This window comes from Melozone crissalis, unplaced genomic scaffold (assembly GCF_028551555.1).
Source record: "Melozone crissalis strain CALT ecotype California unplaced genomic scaffold, PUWL_Pcris_2 ptg000027l_1, whole genome shotgun sequence".
In the NCBI taxonomy this organism is placed as follows: domain Eukaryota; kingdom Metazoa; phylum Chordata; class Aves; order Passeriformes; family Passerellidae; genus Melozone; species Melozone crissalis.
In genome coordinates this window covers 50,285,203-50,310,227 of record NW_026535805.1, presented here as the reverse complement: position 1 = coordinate 50,310,227, position 25,025 = coordinate 50,285,203, and the positions used below count along the sequence as shown (strand labels likewise).

The following is a 25,025-nucleotide window of genomic DNA, read 5'->3' as shown; positions in this document are numbered from 1 at the left end:
AGTTGGTTCAGGAAAAGCAAGGACACCTTTTGGTTAAAGCTTGAAATTAGCTGACAGTTGAAAAAAGGAAGCAGACCTGTGTTCCTTTTGGTTTTCTTCCTTTGTTTTGACATTGAAAAAGCACTGAGCTCGTGCTTCTTTTTTTACTAATTACCTAATTATTTATCAGTGCAGTTAAGAACTGAAATAAATATAATGTAAGTCATTTGAAAAATCGCTGCAATCAATCAAAACCAACTCCTCACACCTCCTTCTAACACTGCACTAATGGGTCTTTAGAACAGAAAAAGAAAACATACTCCTCTGCTTGGATGGAATCGACTGGAGCCACATAATTACTGGGAATGTAACCAGTTTCTCCTGTTGTCAAGGAACGGGCCTCCCACCAGTCTCCTTCCCTGTGGAAACAGAGGTGAGAGGAGAAGTGAGAGCAGGACACAGCTGTACAGACAATGATGTGGCTTTGTCTTCAGTTCTCGGTCTCAAGGTTGTTTATGGTATCTTATCTATAAAATTCTTTTTCCTGCCCTGCCGAGGTCCGTCCAGCAGGACAGTCCAGGCACTCTGCCTGCCCCCGGGGTGCTGTTATGTCTTTATACTAAAAACTACGTATACAATGTTTACAATTACTTTCCAATACCTATCACCTATGTTAGACAGTGAGCTTCTACTCTAAACCAAGCCAAAAGTGCCAACATCACAGCAGAAGATGGTGACCAAGAAGAAGAAGAAGAAAGGCTGGACATGCCTAGATCCCTCCATCTTGCCCCCCTCAATCCCCATTCTAAAAACCCCACAATCTACTTTTTCACCTCGTGATAAATTCAGTATTATTCTACTTAATTTGTTGTGGCTTGCAGATCTTCATATAAGGTTGGTAATTTGCTCCATGGGTCGTAATCAAAGCCACAGGCATTTTGGACACTGTGCCAGGGTCTCTGAGCCCCCTGGCAGGGGTCTTGGCTGCTCAGGACAGCCAGAGGGATGTCCTGGGTCCTGACAACTTTGCTAACAGCACCCAGAACTGCACAGCTGTAAGAAACCACAGCCACTCATCTTTTTATCACTGGTGTGCTTCTGAGAGAGCTGTTTGCATCTAAACCCAAAAAATGTACATATTTCTTTACATCTAGAATTATTGCAGCAGTGATTAGTACTGTAGCCTTTCAGATGCAGCATAATGGCATGAAGAAGCAGAAGAGCCCAGTGTAATCAGGTTTGGTGAGGGCTGAATTTGGACTAGAATATTGAAAAGTGTATCCATAGCAATTATTCTAATACAGACACTTGAAAAAGCTTACAGGAAAATTGCCAAATTGAATGCTGTGTTCTGCTTTTGGCTGGGAACGAGTTAATTTTCCTCAAAGTAGCTGCTGTGGGACTGTGTTTTGGATTTGTGCTGGACACAGCGCTGCTAGCTGATAACACAGGGATGTTTTCATTCCTGCTGAGCAGCATTCCCGCAGTGTCAAGGCCTTTCCAGCCTCCCCCCGGAGCAGAGAGGGGCTGAGCAGGGGTCTGTGTGAGGGGACACAACTGGGACAGCTGACTCCAGCTGACCACAGGGGTATTCCATAACATATGGCAGCATGCTCAGCATGTAAAGCTGGGCAAGAAGAAGGACAAGGGGGGAATGTTTGGAGTGATGGCCTTTACCTTCCCAAGGCATGGTTAGGCATGATGGAAGCCTGCTTTCCTGGGAATGGCTGAACACCTACCTGCCTTTGGGAAGCCATGAATGAATTCCTTGTTTTGCTTGGCTTCTGTGCATGACTTTTGCGTTACCTGTTAAACTGCCTTTATCTCAACCCATGAGTTTTCTCACTTTTCCCCTTCTGATTCTCTCCCTGATCCTACCACGGGAGAAGTGAAGCCCTCCACGGGGGCTGTGTGGGGCTGAGTTGTTCTCTGAGGTTAAACCACAACAGTGTCACATTCACTGCTGATTTTAAACTTCTATGAGCACAATTAATCTGAAACTCAAAGATATCAAAAAGCCATCTATCAACATGGCATTTTAGATGGCCCTTAAGGTTCACACTTCGTTGTCTAGATTCCCTCTGCTGGCCACCTGGAGGAGGTAGCACAAGACAAGGTTGCATTTTCAAATACTTGCAAAAAGCTCTTCTACAACATTTAAATGTGAAGAGGTTCATGCAGGACTATCTTAAGGCAGCATTCTGTAGGCTTAGCATGAATTTCTGTCTTACACTGGTGCAGACAGTGGGACATGCTACTGTCTTTCAGAAAATGCACATTGCTGCAGGCTGTGCAGCTTTAAGAGAAGTTTATTTCTCAGCTTTCTGCAGGATGCAGTGGCTTGGGATTTACCAATTTCTATTTCATTCTCAGCACCAGTGAGAATGAAATAGAAATTGGTGAATTCACCAGTGTTTAACTCCTACCACTACTACTAAGCATTCTCTTTTCTATTTCTGGACTGCTTAGAAACTCTTTCTCAGTTCCCCTCTCTGTAAAGCAGAGACTTGTTCACTAAATAAAACACTATTATCAAATGTGACTGGAGAATTCAGCCTCTTCTGGAAGCAAACAATTACAGAAAACACACTGTCTAAGCTATTACTGGAAGGAAAGGTTGTGTCAAGGTGAATTCTTTAAATGTTCAACTTCACTTTATTTAACAGTTTAAAGGAGCACGAACTCTATGGAAAACAACTAGAAACCAGCTGTGATTAGTCAAAAAGGAGACGTTCCAATTTTACAGTTCAAGAAACATGAAGTGCAAATAGCTTTTGCAGAGGTTGACACTGTTTTAATACACCCTGTGTGCATTAGTATGTCAGGTAAATGGCCCTTTTTGTTTGTGTCTCTGGTGGTGCCAGTGAAGTGCTAACCCTTCTCCCAGATGCTGCTGTAGAATATTTCTGAGGCATTATGCCACACTGAGCTTGATAAATTGTACCATTCCATCTCCTCCTTACTGTGCAGAGAGTCCACTAGATGGAGGTATTTTGTCGTATCTAGGGAGGAAAAAAGCACTCCTGTGGATGCTCCCAACGTCAGGAACAACCCCCTCTGCTTTGACAGAGAAGCTTAAATCTCTCAAAGCACTGCCAGAAAGGAGGAGGAATGCAGGCTTCTTTCACAGCTCTTAATTTCAGACCTGCAGCTGAGGTAGGAGGCAGCTAGTCAATGGGGCCAGACAGGGAGTGGTGGTGGGAATGCTGGGGATGCCCAGTGTTCCAAAGCCCCAAATTCAGGCTCTGATATGAACCACTCTGCAGGTGCCTCTTTCACTCAGACTGCCTTTAGTAAAATTTCTGGGTTCAAATCACAGGGATACTCCCTGTATGTCATTTCAGGTGTTGTGCTGAATGTTTACTCCAAAGCACAAATCAAATTTCGGTTTTTGAAAGCTAAAGCAAAATCCAAATCCAAACCTCTCCAAAAATTCCAGACCAACTACTTTTTTTGCACATGTTGGCAAGCAGCATTGGCAGGTGCTCTTAAAAATGAGCTTATTTAATGTAATTCCTGATGTAAGTGAAGAGAGGAAGCATTCTTACAGAAAAGCAGCTTTCTGGAGATTCCCAGTCTGGCTGTCACTACTCCAGGGGTGTGGTTAGGGCCATGTTCATAAGCAAATAGACCTAACTACAATGGGAACCGAGCTTCTGTGATCCTACAGGAAAATAAATGAATGGTTGGTCTTTTTTCCTTACTTAGAAACCCTTCTTCCAGGCAGTAATTACCTGCATCAAAATGCATGTACTGCAGCCACTGACACGAAGGGGAATCTCTCTGTCTCACCAGCTCCAAGGATGACAGCTCTGTAAGTCCTGGTGAGCACCACCAGATTCCACCAACTGGCATGTACAAGGTATTTATAATGTGTGGAACTTCTTGTTCCAGGTTATGGCATAGTTTGTGCAAGGTTAGGAAAGCACAAGGCAATGTGAACAAAAATGGATCATAGGTTTAAAAAGGGTTTGTTTCCAACCTCTAATTTAGAAGCAGAAAGGTTTTAAACTGCTGCTCCCTCTACAAATTGTAACTGAAGTTTCTGTGCTTTCATCTACATCAAAGCTCTTTGGCTTCATGAAATATTCCACAGAATTACCTGATTTTTAAAAAAACTTCAGTGCACATTGAGCCAATTCCAACCCTTCAGTGGCTATATTAAAATTAACAGGAGCTGCACCAGGGGTGAATTCACCTCATTGTCACAAATTATAAAAAAAAAAGAGAGGACCAATATCACAAAGCCTTTAGAAAGTGACATACTTGGTTGTTAAGCCATTTTTACCTCTACATGATGGCAGTAGTGAACATAACACAGAGCCTGCCACTTTATGCTCTTAGCCAAGAATTACAAGATGTTCAGATATAGGTCAGTAGCACAGTGAGTTTTAGAAGTTATTTTTAAATCGCTAAGGGATTTTTTTTTCTATGGGCAGTTGATAAAATTAATTTTAAGTTGATGATTTCCAGGATGGAAATGTGGTTTTCATGTCAGATGCAGCAGAACCTAAGAAGTTCTGACTCCATCACCTATCTTTAAAAGGACAAAAATGCTTTTAAACTTGGAATATACATCTTTTGTGAATCACCTTTTAGCTCATTTCTGTATAGGGATACTTGCAGCAGATTGGAAAAAGTGTTAGTACATGCCTTGCAGAACCTCTGTAGCTACTGATAAAGTACAAAGCTGGTAGTCTCAGTTCTGAATGTGGGGTTACTGTAAAAGGTAAGCAGTAAATCACACAATCTAACACTTTTTTAAAAGTAAAGCTGCATGTGGTTGAAGTGTTTTTTCCCCAACAATACAGCACTTTGCAAAAGTGCACTAAATGCAAGGATGAGAAAGAAGCATAGAGTAAATCCCCTCCATACTTGAATATCCAACATCAGATTTTATTAATAGCATAAGCAAATGTTATTGTAAACATTGTAAGTTTGAAACTATTAAAAAGTAGATTCCCAATCCTATAACTTACGAGCTGTTAAGTATCTGGAATTTTTCTCCTTTGTGAAAACTCAAGTCATCTTCTGTTCTTGCTTCATAGTCATAAAGCGCCACAAAAAGAGTTACACCTAAAGAAAAAGATAAGTGGGTTATACTCCATCACAAAAGACAGGAGGGAAAGGAACCTCAAGAGATGTTGTGGATAAGCCACAGGTAAGCTGCTCCAGTTGCTGAGGAGCAAACCAAACTGAACCCTCCAACTTTTGAATGACTCTCATTTCTCTGGTCTTAGGCAGCCAGTGGGCACTCCACCTCCTTCACTCTGCACAGTCACAGCATCCCAGGCAGGCAAAGGGGGTTGAAGAGACAGTTTAGACATAACCATGCCAAGTATTTAACTACTGGAGGTGGCTCAGCCCACACTTTACACTCCCTGGTAGAGGGATGAGGCAGTTAGCCAAATGTGGCATGTACGCATAATTTCTCAGCCCCAAGTGAACCTGCAAATTAGCAAAGGACCCGGCTCCACCCTACTTCAATTCTTCACACTATTTAATGAAATAACTCTTCCTAAAAGCAACATGCTGAGACAGTCAGGCCTCTGCTGTAGACACATGACTGACACTAGGAGCACTAAAATAAGATAATAAGATAATAAAATAAGCTCACCTGTTCCTCCTCTTGTACGCAGCGTCCCTGTATGAGAGGAGGAGTTGACTCCACCAAACACAGTCAGTCCTTGGCCTCCTGTGGCATGGAAGTTGTTGTAGTTTGGGATTGAAGTCACACCAAAGCTGGGATAGTGCTGAGGAGTAGGATCTGTCCCATAGCGGTAGCCTGAGCTTTGAGTTAAACTGCCATCCCTCTCGTCAGTCAGTTTTGTTGCTTCTTTATCCTTACATTGCACACAGCCCATTATCTAAAATCCTAGGAGAGGAAGGAAAGGACAGGTGCTGATATGTTGATGCTCACCAGATGTCCTCCAAATACACATATGATGAGGCTCAAATTAAGTTCACCGCTCAAAAGTTAAGTACTTTGGAAAAAACCCTGGCATTGGTTTGAATATAAACAGCAACATGTTGGGAAAAACCTCACACAAAATCTTCCCCTCAGTTTTCCATTGAGGCCTGGGGAAGGGGATCCTGCCTGCTCTTAGGGCAGTGGCAGATCTTTGTCCAGCCCTGACAGGCAACATTTTGCACAGAGGGACCAAGAGGATGAAACTCATCTTGCTCACCCTCTGCCAGGAGATGCAACTGGCAGGCTAAGGACTCAGCCAAAAAAGTGCAGCTGGAGGTGTTCAAGACTGCCCTCAGAACACAGAATCAGGCACTTAGCTTGTGGTTCATATTTGACCTTGCCAACTACACAGGAGTGGACTTCACCTGAGGACAAAACCCTTCTTCCATTGCTGGAGCTCTGCATGGCAGGCAGAAAAAAAGCCACAGTGAGCCAAGAATTATTACAGCAGGAAAGTAGGAGGGAGATATCAGAGGGCACAGCTGACAAAAAAAAAAAAAAAGGAAGTTCCTTTTCAAGCAATACCAAATTGAAGGCTAAAACCACTGGTAGCAGAAGGTGGGGCTGGCAAAGGCACATGTTAAGAAACTAGAGAAAGTCCCAGAAGAATTAACACATCAAATGCAGAGCAACTCCAAGTACAGATTCTGCACAGGATGAAACTGAGAGGGTTTCAAAAATTACAGCTTCAAAAAGGTTGCTCCAAGTTTTTTAATTCTTGTAACCTCTTGCTCAGCACCCTCATGGGGCACTACCAGCCTGGGTTAAACTCTTTTTATTTTAGAGAGTTTATTTTAGCCTCTCTCTGCATGGAGGGTGATTCACCACAGCTCAGAAGCAGTCCTGCAAGGTTAGTCCTGTAACCTGGTGTTGCCTTTCATCTGTAGCTCTAACTTTCTCTAATCCATGTGGTGCTGTGACTGAACTCTTTCCTATTGCCCAAGTTGAACCTGGACACAAAACCTGAGTTTCTGGAGTTGGGTGGGATGAACCTGGGCAATCAGATACTTGTCTGGATGCCTCCTTCATCTGAACCAGTACAGTGACTCTTAGATGCAACCTGGCACACAAACAACATACTCTGAACAGTGGGGTTGGAAGAGAAGTGGCAGAAAAAACCCTAAAAAAATTGCTTAATAGACATACTTTTTTCAGAATATATAAATAGACAGGGAGAAAATGCAGAGAATGAAAAAAAATAGTGAAGTACTATTTGTTTTGCCCCACATTTCTTTTCACATTTCAGACCAATATCTGTCACTTTGGGTAAATAAAAAGTCTATGCTTTTTAAATTTTTGTAATTTTTCTGTAGCTGCCAGGCTGGCTATTTTCTATGCCTTACCCCAACATCAACACAGGAAATTGGTTTTGACAAACTCATGGGATTCAGAAAAATACTGTTTCACCAGTGCTAATGCTTGAAAAATTATGCAGCAGCTCCCTGTTTTTCTGTGACAGTGCACAGTCTGGATACTTGCTTCCCACATCTCACCTGCCTAATTAAAAAGAAAAACACTTCTGCTGAAGGGTATTTTCTGCAGTTTGCAGATACTTCCAGTTATTCTACAAGTCAGTTCAGAAAAACAAGCATAATTTTGCTTGCCCAAAGTGACACCCATCCACAAGAAGGACCAGAAGGAGGATCTGAGAAAATACAGGCCTGTCAGTCTGCCCTTGGTGCCCAGGAAGGTTATGGAAAGCTCATTGTGAGTGCAATCACAAGGCACACACAGGATCAGACCCAGCCAGATTTGGTCTAGGACAGGACACAGCCCTCAGTGCCATGGCCTAGTTAACAAGGTAGTGATCAGTCAAAGGCTGGATGCTATGATCTCAGAGGCCTTTTTAACCTAAATGATTCTGTTTTGCTGTAATTTTATCTTTATTTATTTCCTGGAGTTGTATTGCCTGCAGCTAGCATGGGTCTACGCTCTCTTGCTCTTAGCCTGACTTAAACCTGCCCTTTTGGCATTTCTTCATTCCCTTCATGACACCACATCCACTCAGCAGGGCTCCCTCACCAAAATGTTTAAGTCTTTCGGGGAGAACAGAAAAATGGACTCCTGACTCTTCACTTGCTGCATGGGTGGCATGAGTTGGGATCCATCAAGAAACTAAAGCAACAACTGGTTGAGGGAAAGGGGTTTGCAGCCTGGTGGATGCAAAATACACTGCTGCTGGTACTGCTGCAGCAGCCATGCTGACCTCCCTCCTCTGCTCGCCCTGGAAGCTGGGCTGGAGCTGGAGGTGCAGAGTGTTGTGCATCCCCAGGACCAGCAGCGGCACCAGGTGAGCCACAGGGACCACGAGAGGTGCAGAGGTGTCCTGGCCAGCTTCCTATCAGCTGAGAAAAACTGTTTGTGGAACCAGGACTACTGCTTTCACCATTTCAACAGCAGGACAGTTTGGCTCTGGAGAGCCTTTGTCTGCAGATGTCACTCAGAACTGAGGTTTTCCTGCTCCTCTCAGAGCCTCTGAGAACACTGCCAGGGAGTGAGGCAGGACCACACGGAAGGCAAGAGCCCTGTGGAGGGATGGCTCATCTCCCTGCAGAGCCCAGAAGGCTTTGGGCAGGAGGGATGAGTCTGGGATTCACTGCTTGGACCCTGCTACACCTCTGTGAAAGCGTGGCTGTGATGTGCAGAGAGCAAAACATGGACAGGGAGCAAACACTGCGTGGGAGACACCCCCAGAGAAGGTGGAGGAGAGGTGTGCTGACCACCTGAGCAGCGAAGGGTAAGCCATTAAATCAGCCGGCCTAAAAGCTGCCACATGGGCTTATTCACCTCAAAGCAACTAAGTGATATGCAGGGTTTGCTGTTTAAAGAAGAATTTCACAGCCTTTTTGTTGGCTTGCAGACTTACATCCCTGTGAAACTCTATCACCGCCTCCCTTTCCCCTCCCAGCTCTGTTTTTTCTCCTCTTATTTTTTCCCATGTGCTTTCATGAAGAAAGTAGAGAAAAAAATTAAAGAAAAAAAGAGATAGGAAACATGAAATCTGTGAGACCAGTGGGAGGGAAAGTGGTTTTCTTGTTGCTCATTCACAAGCGTTCAGCTGAGCAGGGAAAAAAAATCCCCACTGAAATCTGGGAATATTTCATATATAAATTTACAACTGCTGACAAGACAACCCTACATATTTCATTTACACACTGATAAGGAAAAAGCTGAAATGATAAATCAACTGCAAAAAGAAAAATTGCTACAAGTTTTTATCCTGGAAAAAGTGAATAAACAAGGGGATGGTATACATATGTACTGGTAGTTTAAAAAAATGGTTTAGGTTTGTATTACTAGGAGTTATATGTATAGAGAACTTGTGAATTATGAATGTCTTGGTTTTTGCTTGCTTCATCTTTTCACTGGCAACAGCAGCACAGAGGGAAGGAGAATTTGATGCAAAGTGAACGACTGACAAAATGGGTTTTTTCTTTCTCTTGTCCCCTCCCACTGTCACAGTGTCTAGACAATTCAAGTATAAAAACTGCTTGATTGCAGCCTCTTGTAAAATGTGACAGAGGGTGTTACATGCACACATCTTTTCAAGCCAAGTCCCTGAAAGTTGTCTGTTCTTGGCTCAAAGAAACAGCATCGTGGGGAGCTGGCTAAATGTGAGAGAATACATGTATGAGTGTACATGCCTAAAGTGATTTCAGCTTACTCAGGGGTTTCATAGACAATAAATATCACCTCCATTCAGCACTGGCCTTTGTGTCAATGAATGGAATCCAAAAACTAATCTCCTTCAGTATCACAGAGCAGGTTTTTAATATCCAAAAGCTTCATATCCCTGCATGTCAGCATTTGGAGCTGTGGAAGGCTGGAATTTATTCAGCCAGCTCTGAGATCACCAAACAAAATCTGGAGCTGTTTTACACTAAACTCTCTAGAGATGAGCACACAATGTTGCTCATCCAACATGCTGTGTATCTTTGAGTAAGGGAACAAGTTTTTAATCCATTTCCACTAGGAAAGGCAGCATTTCTTAGATGTGTGAGTTATGGGTTGCACAGCATTATCATAGTCTGACACTAGTAATGTTAAAAGGTATGTAACTGGCCTAATTAAAATGAACTTTTCTAATGCAAGTAAATTGAATTTGGTTACTTTGAAGTTATGTTTTTGTGGGCCATGTAAAACGTGTTTTTGTGAAAACATAAATCCCCCTATTTTCATGGGTTTTGAGACTTCCTTAGAGACAAATGAAAATAAACATTATATTATTTGTCTCCTTTCTTGCCCTTATTACATTTCTTGGACTCCAGCATTAACATTGCAAGCAATCCAACATGTGTCTAACCAGAAGAGTAGTTTCCACCCACATTGTGGAAACATTTGTTGACAAGGATATAAAATTCATTATATCACTATTAATCATTTATATAGTCAGAGCACCTTAATCACTTTTAGGTAGGATACAGATGAAGGCTAAGGAGATGTATTAACATTATTATTATTATTATTACTGTAAATCATCCTCCTTTGGTTTTTCTTTTTGTTCTTGATACAAAATGGAAGCCAAAACTGAAACACCCAACAAAGCTAGACACCATCCACACCATTAACAAAAACAAAAGCTGTCCTCTGCTAGCTAATCAAAACCTAGGAAAAGTCCAAGAGCAGGAGGAAAATTCCTTTTTTTACACTTCTATTTTAAAAGTAAAAGCTCCACCATGTGATATCTGAAAAGCCAAAAGTACTGATTAACCTTTGCTTCTGCAGTAGTAAGCATATGGATGGGGGGAAGAGTGGTGTAAATTCACTCCTTCTGAGCATCAGAAGTTTTCTCATAAGCTTTTGCAACTCACAGCTGAAAGTCTGAATTATGGTACATCTTCAGAACCTTCTTTTTTTGGAGTTGTAAGAGAAAATAGGTCCTAAGAGTGTTTGAGAGAGAGGTACAGAGAGATGCAGGGAAAAACCTGTCTACCCTGCATCCTTTGATCCATGCTGGGGCCCCTCTCCTCCAACCCCTTGCACATGAAAGGGAACTGGCACAGGAGAGGGCTCCAGCCTGCTGAAGAGACGGAGAGCAGGTTCAGACCCTGCAGGGTGCATTCTCTTCCCTCCTGGACTTCCCTGGAATGAAATCTGATGGCATATTTTTAAGATAACTTCTCTCGGTAAAAAACGTGAAAGGGAGAGGCTGGATGACTGGTAACTGGCAACCGCCTTTTTCTGACCAAGTTTTACAAATCTTGTCTGGAAAGCATCAGCAGGGAAGCTGAGTTAAGAAATAGTTATGTTAAAAGGAAATCAGAAGCACAGAATCCTTGGCTTTTATTCAATCTCTGTGGTGAACAGGCATGAATCAAAGTAAGGGTTGCATCCAGCATGGCTGTGGAAAATGAAATCTCTAAGGGCCATCTTCTTGGTGCTTTATGTTTTGCTGAAAGCACCACAGAACTATCAGTCTGTGACATCAAATAACCCAAATTTTATGAGCTACCATAAGATTTAATATTCAAAATGCCACACTCTGAGTTACCGTGAAGGTTCAAGGAGGACAGAAAAGGCTTTCCAAGAATAGGAGTTCCAAGAATTTTTAAAAGAGACTTTAAAAATGACTGTGAAATGCCTCCTGCAGGCTGTATATGGGAATAATCAGCACAGAAATTTACCCCGAAGTTTAAATGTGTTACTTTCCATGCCCTATTAGCAGCTCCTAGAGAGAAACTGATGGATTGGGTATTTTGAAACACAACTCTGAGACACATTAAATCCCCAATTTTCAGAAAAGTTTCACTCACCCACTTTGACCATTACAAGTCACTAGGAAGGCATTCCAAGTTGGGCAACAAATAGGCATCTTAAACCAGTCTTATGTAGGTCAGTAATTCTCATGCTGTCTGCTTGCTGACCTCTCTTTGACTCATATCTATGCTGATGGGAGCATTTTGGATTTCCAGAATTAATACTGTGTCAGTTTCAAGCCAACTCAAATGAAACAGATGGAATAAAACAGCAGCACTTATTGCATTATTTTTTTGTTTTTATCTAGTAACTCTGGGACATTTTAGAGGACTGCCTACATTGCAGCTTTGCCAGGGATTCCCCAATTTTAAGGTCAGAGAGATACAAAATTTAAAATTAAAACTCCTGGGTATTATTCATTATTCCCCAGGCTTGTGGGTTGCAGGTTACTATATATACATATAATTTTTACACTAAGGTCCGATCCAGAAAGAATGTATTTTTACTGCATTGTGATAGATTCAGTTCAGCTTTGAATAAAGCTGGAGATTTGTGTAGAATTCTTGCAAATCTACATGTGCACCACACTTGTCATGATGCATTAAAAAAATGTGAATCAGAGAAGACCCAGTACTACCACAGGATGTCCTCTGACTGTTAAAGACATGTAGAAAATCTCACATACACAAAGTCATGTTCCTGAACAAAATGCCAGAAACACGAGGGCAAAACTTCAAGTATGTTTCAAAACAGCACTCAAAAATTCCTGGGCTGCATAATTTGATTTTTAAGGAAGACCTTTAATGCTTCACTCCCAGATCCTGCTTTAGTGGTCTGAGCAGAAAAAAACTCAGCAGTTCAATTGTTTATGTGCAGCAGTCAAAAGTCAGGCTGCTGCCCAGTGTCCATGGCCATCCATGGCTGGAAAAGCAGGAAGGGCAGTCGCAGCTGAGCTCCTGCTGAGACTGCCCTGGTTCAAAGCAAATGCCTTTTACAGTGCTGGAGTGCTCTCACTATTGTTTCTTGTCAGCTTGCAGTTGCTTTGGAAGCCCTCTCCAATGGTGGCAGAAGGGGTTCAGGAAAGGGAGCAGCTCCAGCTCCAGCTGCTGTGGAAGAGCAGACCCTGGGAGGGGCTTTGAAGCGCCACATTCTGCCCTGCTGTTCCTCCCCATGACTGGGGAGTGACTGGGGACACAGCCCTGGAAACAACAGCTTCCTGACACTACAGACAAGGTTTAAGTTGTAACACATGCCTGCAAAGCCTGGCCCTGTGCTTGCCTTCCCTCTTCTCCCCTTTGGGACAGGAACTAAAACACAGTTATGAAAAATGCAGGTCTGGGCTTCACCTTGCCGGTTTAATTCCATCCAGCCGTGGGGGTCAGCACCAGGGAAGAGGAGGTGCATGTGGAAGGGCTTCACTGAGCTACACCCAGAGCCTTGGCCTCTGCCAGAGGCTGTGAGCACAGCTGTCCATGGGACAGGGCGAGTGGTTACCCAGGGCCAGGAAGGAAGAGCGATGAATGTCTTGGTCCCCCTCTGGCAAGAGATTTACTACAACCCAGACAATCTGTTTATTATCCATCTAGCTATATGATCTATTTATTACAAGTTAGAGAGGAAAAAGGAAGTCAGTGTTCCAGCTGGGCAGGAGGACCAATAACCACGTCCATGTGTTCTTTGAGGGTCAGTGGTGGTGGGGGGCTGGCTGGCAGCTGTCTGGTGGGGATGTCACCTGGCAAGGCCACAGGAAGCTGCATTACCACAGTGCTGTTCGAGCAGCCCTAATCAAAAGCTCCCCAAGAAGAGAAGATAAACCCTCCAAACTGCCCATGAAAGGACAAATCTCCACCCTTTCGGTTTTGTTCAGCTTCTTTGCCAGCCAAGTCGTGTGAATGTCAGGGCCTCATATTTTTCAAAAACCAGTGAATTCTCTTCCACTCCCTGTGATACATCCCTTTCAGCAAAACCAGAACAAAACACAAGAAGCAATTAAAGGCTCATGCTGCAATCTCTTAAAGTTACAGTAACTGAGTTATGCCTTGTACTGTCTCAGGGCTTTTATTATTTTGAAAAAAAAGATGCCCTAGAAAAATGCAGTAGTTCTGAGGGAGGGTTCTTCTGTGTTTTTTTTTTTTCTTTTCCCATTAGCCTCCAAATTTCACCTGTAATATGAAAGAAAAAGTCTTATGTGTAACTAACTTCAGAGGGAAGGCCTGCAGGTTTTACTCTCATGAACTGAACAGCAAGTCAGACTCAAAACTGCACACAGGATTTTTTTAATGCTTAAAATGTGTTAAAAGAATCTTTGAAATTAAGAAGTAATGGCAGCAGCTACATACAGTAAACACACTGCGTACTTTAGAGTTAACCCCCATAAAGGACAGATCTATCCCTGGTTCTGAGAGAACACCATGTAAATTCAATGGTGTGATTTCGAGCTCCATTCCTCCTTCATCAGGCTGCTTGTGGCAGCTCTATTCATGAGCAGAGAGAAGTGGGGGTGGATGGTCTGCATAAGCATTTGGAGCTAATGCACCTAAATTTTGAAGTGCCTTTTAAGTGTGTAAATTAGAAAACCTATAGCAAGAGAACAACTGCTGCAAATGCCAGAATAATTTTGTCTTGGAAAGAGAAGAAATAAAACAGTGTCTCCACTGATTTCCTCTTTCTTTTTTCCCATTAGGAGAACAGAAAGATGATTGCAGGTTGATTCACACTGTTCTGATTTTTTTCTCTCAATTCTTATTTTTAGATTCTACCCAGGATTAATGGGTGTTCATCAGACCCACAGGATGGGAGCAGTGCAGAGTAGAGTGCCAAATGTGAATCAGGATGGGCAGGGAAGGAAGGGGAGAAAGGGGAAGGACACAGTAAAGAAGTTCTGCCTGTTTGCCACTGTGGACTATGAAAGAGGCATAGAAAAAGATTTTTCTCTCAAAAAACCCCCTCACTGCTCCTCCCCATCCCCCTTCCCTCATGCAGGAATGAAATGAATCCCTTCTCTGCCTTGTCTGATTTCTGTGTTGTGATCGGAGAACTTGAAGGATGTGACAGCAAGAAAAGGGGAGCAAGCTGAGTCTCAAATCAGGAGACTTTGAAACCCTTGCAGACACCATTCCCTCCTAAAGGGGCTCTCATTTCTTCTAGGTTGCTACTGCTAACATTTTAATAGAGTTATTTTTTAAATCCCTTATTTGTCCAGTTACACTGGGGGAACAATAGTCTTCTTCCTAAACATGAGCAAACGTTTGCCAGCCCACAAGAAACCCCCAGCTTTCTCACCATCACTGTAGCTGGCTTCATCTACAACATCAAAGATGCTGACAGGCAGGGTCCCCAAACTGGGTGGCAGCCACACTGTGATAAAGGCAGTGAGTGCTGAAAGTAATAGGGACACACAGAAACCCTGCCTGTGCTCACACCCCCCCAGAAAAGCTCTCTAGTGAGACCTGTTCTCTCAAACGCAGCTGTTGCCACCATGGTTTCAGTGTATGACAGCAGCTGACTACTGGATGACATCTTAGGTAAGTTCACTGTATCTGGATGGGGTTCAGTTTCTCCACAGCATCCCAAACCCTGCTGTGTGTGCTTCAGCCTTGTGAGCAGAACAACGTTGATAACTCAGCCATGTTTAAGTTATTGCTGAGCACTGCCCACAAAGCATCAAGACCCTCTTTGTTTCTCACTCTGCCACTGCAGCAAGTAGGCAGGGGGAGGTTTGGGAAGGGACAGAGCTAGGAAAGCTGAACCCAACTGACCAAAGGTGTATTCTACACCCTCAGTGTGTGTGGAAGAGTCCACAGAGGTTTCTCTATTTGTATGTATTTAAAACAAAAAGGCAAAACTGGGTGGTAATCTGGAGCAGACAGGGAGAGTTTCACTGAAAATCACTGCTCTGCGATACACCTTGTGAAATACACAACTCCTGACAATTCAGGAGATCTGGAGATCTTGTCTGGAGTTCTTCCCTGTTTCTTAGCACAAAGAGACAAAAAGCTGAAGGCCACTGAAATTAACAAGTGTGCTGTCCCCACAGCATAGGGGACACATGTCAGATTTGTGGATTGTGTTGTAAAGGGAAAAGGACCTCTTGATAGGGAACAAATTGACACTCTAAGCCAGGCTGGCTGGGAGGGTCAGGTCAAATAAGCAACCACAAGCACATTTACACAAACCGGATATCGAGGAGAACATCAACCAAATCAAAGGCTGTGAGAAGATGACCCTTTCCAGTTGCTTATATGCTGATTACAGGATTCTGAAAAAAATGGATAAACCCTCTGCCTATGCAAAATAATACTCTTGAAAAATAATAGCTATATTTAGACTATTATATTATTAACAGAAACAGCTGTAGCCAATTAAAAAAATCCAAATGGAAGAGGGTGGTGCCAGGCCATATGTGTCACAAATGACATCTGAGTGACTGACAACTAGGAAATAAATAATCTTGGAAAGTTACAGGGATGATGAGCTTCTTCAACACTTACAAACAAGAAGTACAGAATCCCTTCTTGAGTTACTGTGGAGACCTTATGTCACTAGCACTAACACAGGCCTGTCCTTTCCAAAGGGCTACAAATGACAAGTCACTAACCCCTAAATTCAAAAAAGGACTGGCCTTCCTAACCTTGTGAAATTAAGCTCTTGCCAATGAGTCATCTGCAACACTGGCCTCACAGCACCAAAGGGGACAGGAGCAGCTCACAGCACCATCACCACAAGGTGAAGAGCTGAGCTCCACCACACACGAGCTCAACCCCACGGTGGTCACAGCTGAACTGCCTGTGAGTCACCTGTGGGTTAGCATGGGAGCCAGAGCATCCCTGCTCTGACTTTGTCAGTAGAGAGGAAATGGGCACAAACCAGAAGTCACTGGTTGTTTAGACTGAAAAGGACCAACACTTCCTGTGCAAATAGTTAACATTGTCTGCAATCAAATCCAGACCAGAGCTTTATGCAATATGTGAGCGTACGCTCTTTATAGATACATAAATGAAAATCTAGTGGCATGCTTTCTGAGAAGCAATTTCACAAAACTAGAGCAAATGGGAGTCAAATCAGGCTGAAGGCAGAACATACAGAAAGTTGCTGACATCTGCAAGCAGTTTAAGACATTTCCTAAATGCCTACACTGTTACAACCATGGAGATGGGCTAGATAAAAATAACACACAACAAAAGAAACCCAACAGCTGGGTTTATCAGGGAAGTGAAAAAACATGTAAAATGTTATATAGAAAACTAGCACATGAAAGGGGAAAGAGGAAGAGATAATAAGTAGCAAAAAAAGCTAAAATAAAGATTATATACAGGAATCAAGAAGATACTAGAAAAAAAAGGCAGCACATAAAATCAGAAATACATTTTAAATTTTTTAAAGCAGATAATGAAAGATGAATCCTGAACAATAAAAAATGTACAAACGTTCATTACAATGTGACAGCAGCAGAAGTTATTCAGTAAATGTTTCCGATTAGCACACAGGTAAAAGGCTGGATGATCTGTTTATGATGATGATAATGAAATAGCTTCCCACCACAGCAGCCCCTGGAGAGGGGATGTTAAGCAGTAGATAAACGATTCTGGGTGATTCAGATTAGTTGCTAGAAATAAACTTGTCTCAGAAGGTTTACAGAGGCAGCCTTGGAGCTGCTACTGCATCTAAAGCAGTTCTTGGCCTTTGGGGAAGGACCAAGGACAGGCAGAAGGCTCATACTGGGCTACTATTTGAGAAGGGTAGAAAGTAATTACAGGCCACTTGGATGAGTCTCCAGTATTTTGCAGAGCATAGAACAACCAGCATTGGTCTCAATTAATAACTTTTTTCAAAGCTCTGTAATTAAAGTCAATTAACTTGGCTTTAAGGAAAATAGATCCTGTCAAACTAATTTGATGCAATTGCTTGCAAAAATTACAAGTACACTTATAAAGGCAGCATCATTAACAGTATTACAAACCTAAGTCATTTGACTAGTTCTGTAGAATATCTTTATGAATGCTTTGAAGCCTACATGGAATGTCTCCATCTGTACAGGGAGAACAGGACTCCATTGGTGGAGAGCACCATATAAGATCAGGCTAAAACCTTGAACCTATTTTATACTGAAGTCACTTTTGAGTCCACAGTCATCAGAAACATTAAAAAGCTGCTAAATTAAGGAAACCAAAGTGGAACTGTAAATTTGGAACTATTTATTAGCAAACAAATGGGTTCCTGTTGGATTCCACAGGCACTGGTGATCAGCCCTTTACTATTTAATAGCCTTACCAGCGACCTGGATTAAAGTTAAGTCATTGTGGTTAGTCATGAGACTAGGAATGGTAGAAAACAAACCACAAAAGAACAAGCCTGACAGAGAGCAACTGGGGTCTATAGAAAAATGGCAGAAACCAGTTTAGGTGTTAATATGGCCAAGTACAAAATCCCCTTATGAGAATGAAGAATCCAGGCCATACTTACAGGATGAGAGGGAGAGAGAGGACTCTATCCTCCAAAGCACAGACTGAATGTGAGACCCGGGGTCCTGGGAAGCAATCAGCTCGACATGAATTCCCCTCGCAAGGCTGTGGCCAAAAGGGATAATGCGAGCCTCAGCTGTACAAACAAATGAAAATCAAAAGATGAGTAGGTAGGTTACGGTGACGCTGTGTTTGGTTCTTGTTCCTCTGCTCCGTGAATAACGTATCAGGTTCTGCTGCTCCATTTTACTGTTGGAAAAACTGGCAGAGTGTTCAGGGAGGAGAAATTAAATAACTGGAAACACTGGGCTACAGAAGGCTTTGCTATAAACAAAAATTTTAGAGGGAATTTTGTTATTTTGTTCATGGTATAGCAGTATTCTTATACTGAATAAATTTGATAACAGCAGGCTCTGATCTAGCAAAGGCAGAAATTACATCAGGACTGGAAATTATTCCAATCCAGGCTGTGAACAGGCAAGTTTGTTCTGCTTGTTCAGCAATGGTGTGTTATAGCAAATTAACCAGTAATTAACCCTTGGCACCACAGTTTATGAGGTACTGCCCACCTCTGCAAAGTTGAGAAAGCAACCGCTCTTGATTCAAGAAGGACGTGTGCCCACACGGCTTGAGTTAATTGCTACAAAGCAGGAGCTCCTGCAGGTGAGCTGAGTGGCCACTGCACCACACTGTGCTCTGTGCTGCCACCAAGAAACAGTCCTTCTCCTCTCAGGGTATTAATCCTGGCAGCCTTCCTGCTCACAGCTTACAAAACACCTCTGGAGAAACCCCAGGCTTTTGGGGATGAGGTGCCATTTAAGTACAGATGATGCCCAACCATCCACCTTCTGCAGGAAGCCTCAATTCCCAGGACCTGGCTGTGTATAAAACCTCACTGTACAAAGCTCCTCACACTGAGATGCCACGGAAACCACTTTTAGGAAACAGATGGGTGTTGTTACGACTCTGCCACTGAGAAAGCACAGGTGACTCCTTGTTTCAGCAATTCACCTCATCTGCTGCGTGCCACTGGGACCTTGTCCCAGGGATCTGGCTGGGATCTCATCCCAGCAGCACCCTGCCACAGAAGGTGACTTCAGAGAATTATGCTGTGGAAAAGAGTCCTCCATCCCTCACTGGTATTTCCTCTCCCGAATTCACCCTTTTAGCATGAACTAGTGGACTAGCTACCTTCTTCATGGAAATCCTTTGTGCAGAACGAATGGATATGAACACTACTCCTGCAGGAACCTCTCAGGTCACTCAGAGCATCTACCTGTCTCCTCCTTCCCTTTCTGCATGCTGAGGGAACTGGGTTCTGCCAAGAAAGCTTTTAGCTATCTGTCCCAAGGCTGGGGTTGGGCATTTGGGTTCCTGAGGACCATGTGTTCAGCTGTGGGGCCCTGGTGACTGAATTTGCTTCATCTCACAGCCTGCCAATATTTAAATTTGGTGTTTTTTAAGGAGGCAGCACAAGCTTTTGTGCATGCTGTCTGTCTTAACCTGGGCCTTTGGCCAGAAAGTATTAATCCTATCAATGTGCAGGAGTGGGAAGGCTGGAAGTGTTTGATTTGTGCCAGTTGCTGGCATCATCTCATTTTAAGCTTCTGGAATGAACCCATTTATGACTGAATGCTGCAGTGTAAATTCTGCAAATAAAACAGATAAAATAATCTCAATTACTTGAACTCGGGACTAGTTCACATATGCCACTCCAGAGATTTAGAAGGCGTTATTTCATACAAACATCTAATTAAATTTAATTATGGTTCTACAGTTATTTTTATGTTAAACAGGTGGAAAAAATGTGTTTTTCAAACTTTTGGTTATGCTCAGTAAGTGATGCCTGCTAAAACACAGCATGCACAGCATAGTAAAATCTTGGTCATATGTCACAAACATAAAAGAAAGATCCTGTCTTCAGTAAACACATAGTACAAAGCTTCTGCAGAGTGAATCACAACAAGAAAGATTGCAAAAATTTTAGGGAGGAAAAAGGCCTGTGCAAGTGTGGTGTGTATGTACGTGTATGTGTACATGCATGCACACACACCCCACTGCTTCAGCTCTGCCATATCCAGCATTCCTACCAACAGTTCCTGTCAACAGTCAGCTCAAAACTCTGACTGGCAACTTCTTAGTCCCTAACAGAGCAGAAGTTTAGGGAAAGCTGATCGAGGACAAGGTTTCAGAGCTACTAATAAAACATGAATCAGAGCCTGCAAAAGTACAGTTTGAATTGTGCATTTGTGCATCGTTATACTTCTTGTCCTCCTGGATACATTTTTCCCCTCTCTCCCTCTGGCACAACCCCAGCTACATCCTACAGCATGAGGATGTCCTGTTAAGCACACATGCAACTGTGTTTTTAAACGTTGTAAAGGCTTCTGTCAAAAGATGTACCAAGGATCACATAGGCCAGACTCCAGAAATAGAATTTTACAGATGAAGTAACTGTGATAATCTTCCTAACTATAAACATTAAAAACTACATAGAAGTAAAGAGCTTTAATACATGCATTTTAAAAAAAAAATCTTTTTTTGAAATATTGCAAAATAGATCAGATGCAAGGCTTTTCCTTTTATTCTAGACACACAGACACAGAATTAAATAGGGGAATGTGAAACTAACCATCCCATCTGCCTTTGTGATTCACCTAGACTAGACACAGAAATGCTATGGAATTTAATGCAATGAACCCCAGAAGTGTCACTTTCACAAATCTCAAGAGGCATCATTGACCTGAGGCTGGCTGCAGTTTCTGCCCCAATTCCAGTTTAATGTATTCCAGTCTGACCCTCGAGCGACAGTGCTGCTGGAGAACACGCTAAGGAACAAATGCAGGCAATTGCTTTGACATAATTCTTTTGGACGCAGGCAGATCGAATGTGCTGATGTCAACAGAGACCAGAAAAGAGTTTTACCCAATCTCCTTTCCTCACTGAAGAAAACAATGAGAGGAAACAAAGCACAACACAAACCCCAGCCAAACAACATGCCCACCTCCCAGCAGCAATCCTGATACATGCTAAGAAAGGGAGAACCAAGGAAAACATTCCTAAACTAGCATTTGTGTGCATACACAGCATTTCATTCATAGCTTAAATTTACACAGCTTGTGTATATCATCGGCTCTCTGCACATAACATGCATGAAACATCTGTCCTATAGGAAGTATTAATTTAAAACCCCAGGAACAGCTTAATGGCTGCTCAAACAGTCCTTTATGACCACAGTATATTCAAAAGAGTTCCTAACATAGCTCCCTCTACCTAATATAAAGTACTCTTCTTGCCTTTCTCACATGCTTCTAAAATTTGGACGTGCTCTCAATATAATTGTCAAGACTACACCTTCCTGCCTTGCCACTCACTTAAATATCCAAGCTCTAGCATGCTCTGGGGCCGCATAGTTTGAAGTCAGAGAACGTTGAGACAACACTGACTTTTTTCTGCCCAGGGACAACAAGAGGAGAAGCTGGGGATATTTTTTCCATAAGAAAGATGAATTATGGTAGGAAACCAGATCAAGGATTCTACAATGTCTATCCTGAGAATAAAGGACCGAGCTAAAGATTTTCTTCTCCCCCTAGTGATGCTGCTCCTGAAATGACTTCTGTAAAAAGAGGAAGACCTACACATCAATGATACAGTTTTTCAGAACTCACCAGGGAAAATACCAGGGTTGAACGTGGCTGGTCCCTCAACTTTATACAATAAAAAACAAACAAAAAAGAAGATCTCAAGCTCATTTCCTCCTCTCCTTTTTACTGCCTCTCCTAAGAACAGCTTCTAGCTCTGCTATTTACAGTTTTTCTTTTCTCCCAGTCCTCCAGCTCCTCCCCCATCAGTCCATAGAGAAAGATTGTCTGCAATGTTTTAACACAAAAAACAGATGAGATACTTAAGGCTTCCCCTTTCTGTGTGCCTGGAGTGTTTCCAGGAAGAGAAAGTCTTGTGAGGATTCTCACTTTGCTCTTCTGCAGCTACTTGTGTGGGTCACTCTACCACAATAAAAGCCTGCGTCTGTTACCTGACCACGACTGAGAGACAGATGAAGAATATCATTTTTAATGGTAACTTTCTGTAGGAAGTGTGGTCTGAGAGAAGAGTGGTCATGTGCAAGAGCCACTGAAGCTGCTTGATGTGGAACATTAAACCACCCCTACACAAAGTAGCAGCCGACTTTTGTCCTTTGTCTACCACCCTTTATGTGACCTGCTCCCAGAATGTGGCCACAAGCTGCGGTCCGCAGCTTGGCTGAGCATCAGAAGCCGCAGAATCTTTTACTCTGTGCAGGGACCTGCAGCAGCATCACAAGGCTCAGGCAATAAGGATTTTAAGGTCACCAATCATCAAGAATTATATACAATTTAGTTATAAAATCATGGAGTGGTTTGGGTTGGAAGGGACCTTAAAGACCATCTTGTTCCAGCAACCCCACCCATCCTTGCCCTGAACACTTCCAGGGATGGGGCATCCACAATTTCTCTGGGCAACCTGTTCCAATGCCTCACAACCCTCACAAGGAAGAATTTCTTCCTCATATCTCATCTAAGCCTACCTTGTTCAAGATCTTTATTAATGGCATAGGCAGTGAGATTGAGTGCACTCTCAGCAAGCTTGGGGATGACACTGAGCTGAGTGTCGCCACTGACACGCGGAAGGGAAGGGATGTCATCCAGAGGGACCTTGACAGGTTTGACAGGTGGGACTGTGCAAACCTTGTGAAATTCAACTAGGCCAAGTGCAAGGTCCTGCACCTGGGTCAGGGCAATCACCAGCATCTGTACAGACTGGGGGATGAAGGAACTGAAAGAAGCCCTGTGGAGAAGTACTTGGGGGTGCAGGTGGATGAAAAATTGGATATGAGCTGGCAACATGGGACTCTGGCCCAGAAAGCCAGCTGAATCCTGGGCTGCATCAAAAGCAGTGTGGCCAGCAGGTCAAGGGAGGTGATTCTGTCCTTTTACTCTGCTCTTGTAATATCCCACCAGGAGTTCTGCATCCAGCTCTGGGATCCACAGCACCAGACCTTGGACTTGTTGGAACAGGTCCAAAGGAGGGCCATAAAGATGATTAGAGGGATGGAACACCTCTGCTATGTAGACAAGCTGAGAGAGTTGGGGTTGTTCAGCATGGAGAAGAGTCCAGGAAGACCTTAGAACAGTCTTAAAGGAAGCTTACAAGAAACATGAAGAGAAACTCTTTACCAGGACCTGTAGTGACTTTTTAAAAAAATCAGTTTTCAACTGAAAAAGGGTAGATTTAAACTGGATATGGGAAGAAACATCTTACAATGAGGATGGTGAGACACTGGAACAGACTGCCTAGAGAGGATGCAGGTGTCCTGTTGCTGGAAATGTTTAATGTCAGGTTGGATGGGGCTTTGAGTAACATGGTCTAGTGGCAGGTGTCCCTGTCCAGGGGAAGAGTGTTCGAGTAGGCGAACTTTAAATGTTCTTCCAATGCAAACAATTCTGTGATTGGCGATTCTATTACTGAACTGGATTCTTACCTCTGTGATTCCTATCACAAAACACAGCTAGTGCAGTTCATGCAGCTGGGACTTGATGGTGCTGTGAGAGAACATGTGGAATATGGGTACAAACCCACACTACTGCAGACAGAGATAAAGGAAGCAGGATCAGGGCACATGAAGAGGGGATTAAGTACCCATGTGGTTCTGTCTAAATGCACATATGATACAAAACAAAAAGCAAGAACCAAATGCACTCATACCTTTACATTGCCGTTTGTGTGAAGAGTCAGTCTATTATTTCTTCCACACTGTAGAGCTGTCCTTGTTAGGACAACCACAGCATGTAGTGGTTATGTAGTTCACACTCACTATCTTTTCAGAGCATGAGAGATCCAATCATTTGCAGTCTTCCAATACTTCCTTCTAAACCTGCTCCTCTGACTCCAGCTTTCAGCGACACCAGATTATTTGTTGTTTGTGTACTGCAGGCTGTTGCAATATTTTTACAACAGGAAATGTGTGTTCCATACATAAGAAGACTACACTTACAAGAAATAATGCAGGAAAGTGATCTAATTTCTCTTCTGCTTCCTTCCTTCTGCAGTGTGCTGCATTGAGATGTTTGTTCCAATACACAGATACCAGTTCAAGGCCAAGATTTTATTTACCCTGATTGTACAAAACAAGCCAGCACTTAAACTGCAACTCAAACACCTCGAGCTGTTGTGCTCCATTCATGTTCATCTAAGTGATTGAGGTGAGCGGGCTAAAATTTCTCTTTTCAAGGTTATTAAGCCTGTCTTATCCATGGCTGGATATTTTTATGTCAGTGCTATACATTTAAAACTCCTGTGAATAAAGAACACTTTTCAAAGTTGCAAACAGCAGAAAGAAGAGGAAGTGTCAATTTGAAGTGAACCTCAGTACTGCAGACTGCAAGAAAATGTCCATTGTGCTGCATTTAGGGAAAAGAACACAACATCTTCACTAAGCACTGCACCTACCCATGGATGTTGCTCAGCTACCACTGCTGAACAAAGACATCTGAGTAACTGCTACACTTCACTTCTCTGCTTTTGGAAAACCAGTTTTTAATTTAGGAAGTCTGAGGTAGCCTTTCAAGAGAAAACTTTAAAGCATTCTCCTATTTATTACTGGGACTGACAATACATGTATATAAAAAATTATAAATTATGTATATAATAAATTATAAATTGCCACATGCTACTGCCTCCAGTCTGCAAGCTAAAAGCTGGCAAGAGACTCTATACTGCTACAGGGCCAAATCTGTATCAGGCAAGTTGTTGAATTTGGTAAGTTATGAACACCAGCAAATTCACAAGCTGACCAGTCAGTGCTGACTGCTCAATGCCAAAGTTCTTGGAAAGGCATAAACAGATGGGTCAGGAAAGGACAGAACTCTGAATAGCTGTAA

General features: G+C 42.8%; 1 protein-coding gene across 3 annotated transcripts in view; it reads right to left on the bottom strand.

The window, feature by feature from the left end:
• FYN (FYN proto-oncogene, Src family tyrosine kinase) overlaps positions 1-25,025 on the bottom strand; it is a 137,379-nt gene that overhangs the window by 34,251 nt on the left and 78,103 nt on the right. For 2 of the 3 annotated variants that reach the window (XM_054279350.1, XM_054279352.1), the window contains exons 3-6: positions 18,110-18,244; positions 5,597-5,854; positions 4,959-5,055; positions 300-398 (exon numbers count right to left, since the gene is read on the bottom strand). In XM_054279350.1, coding sequence (XP_054135325.1) covers positions 300-398; positions 4,959-5,055; positions 5,597-5,843 — 443 coding nt within the window. In that variant the 5' untranslated portion in view covers positions 5,844-5,854; positions 18,110-18,244. The remainder of the gene's footprint in view (positions 1-299; positions 399-4,958; positions 5,056-5,596; positions 5,855-18,109; positions 18,245-25,025) is intronic. The other variant, XM_054279351.1, reaches the window with a different exon arrangement.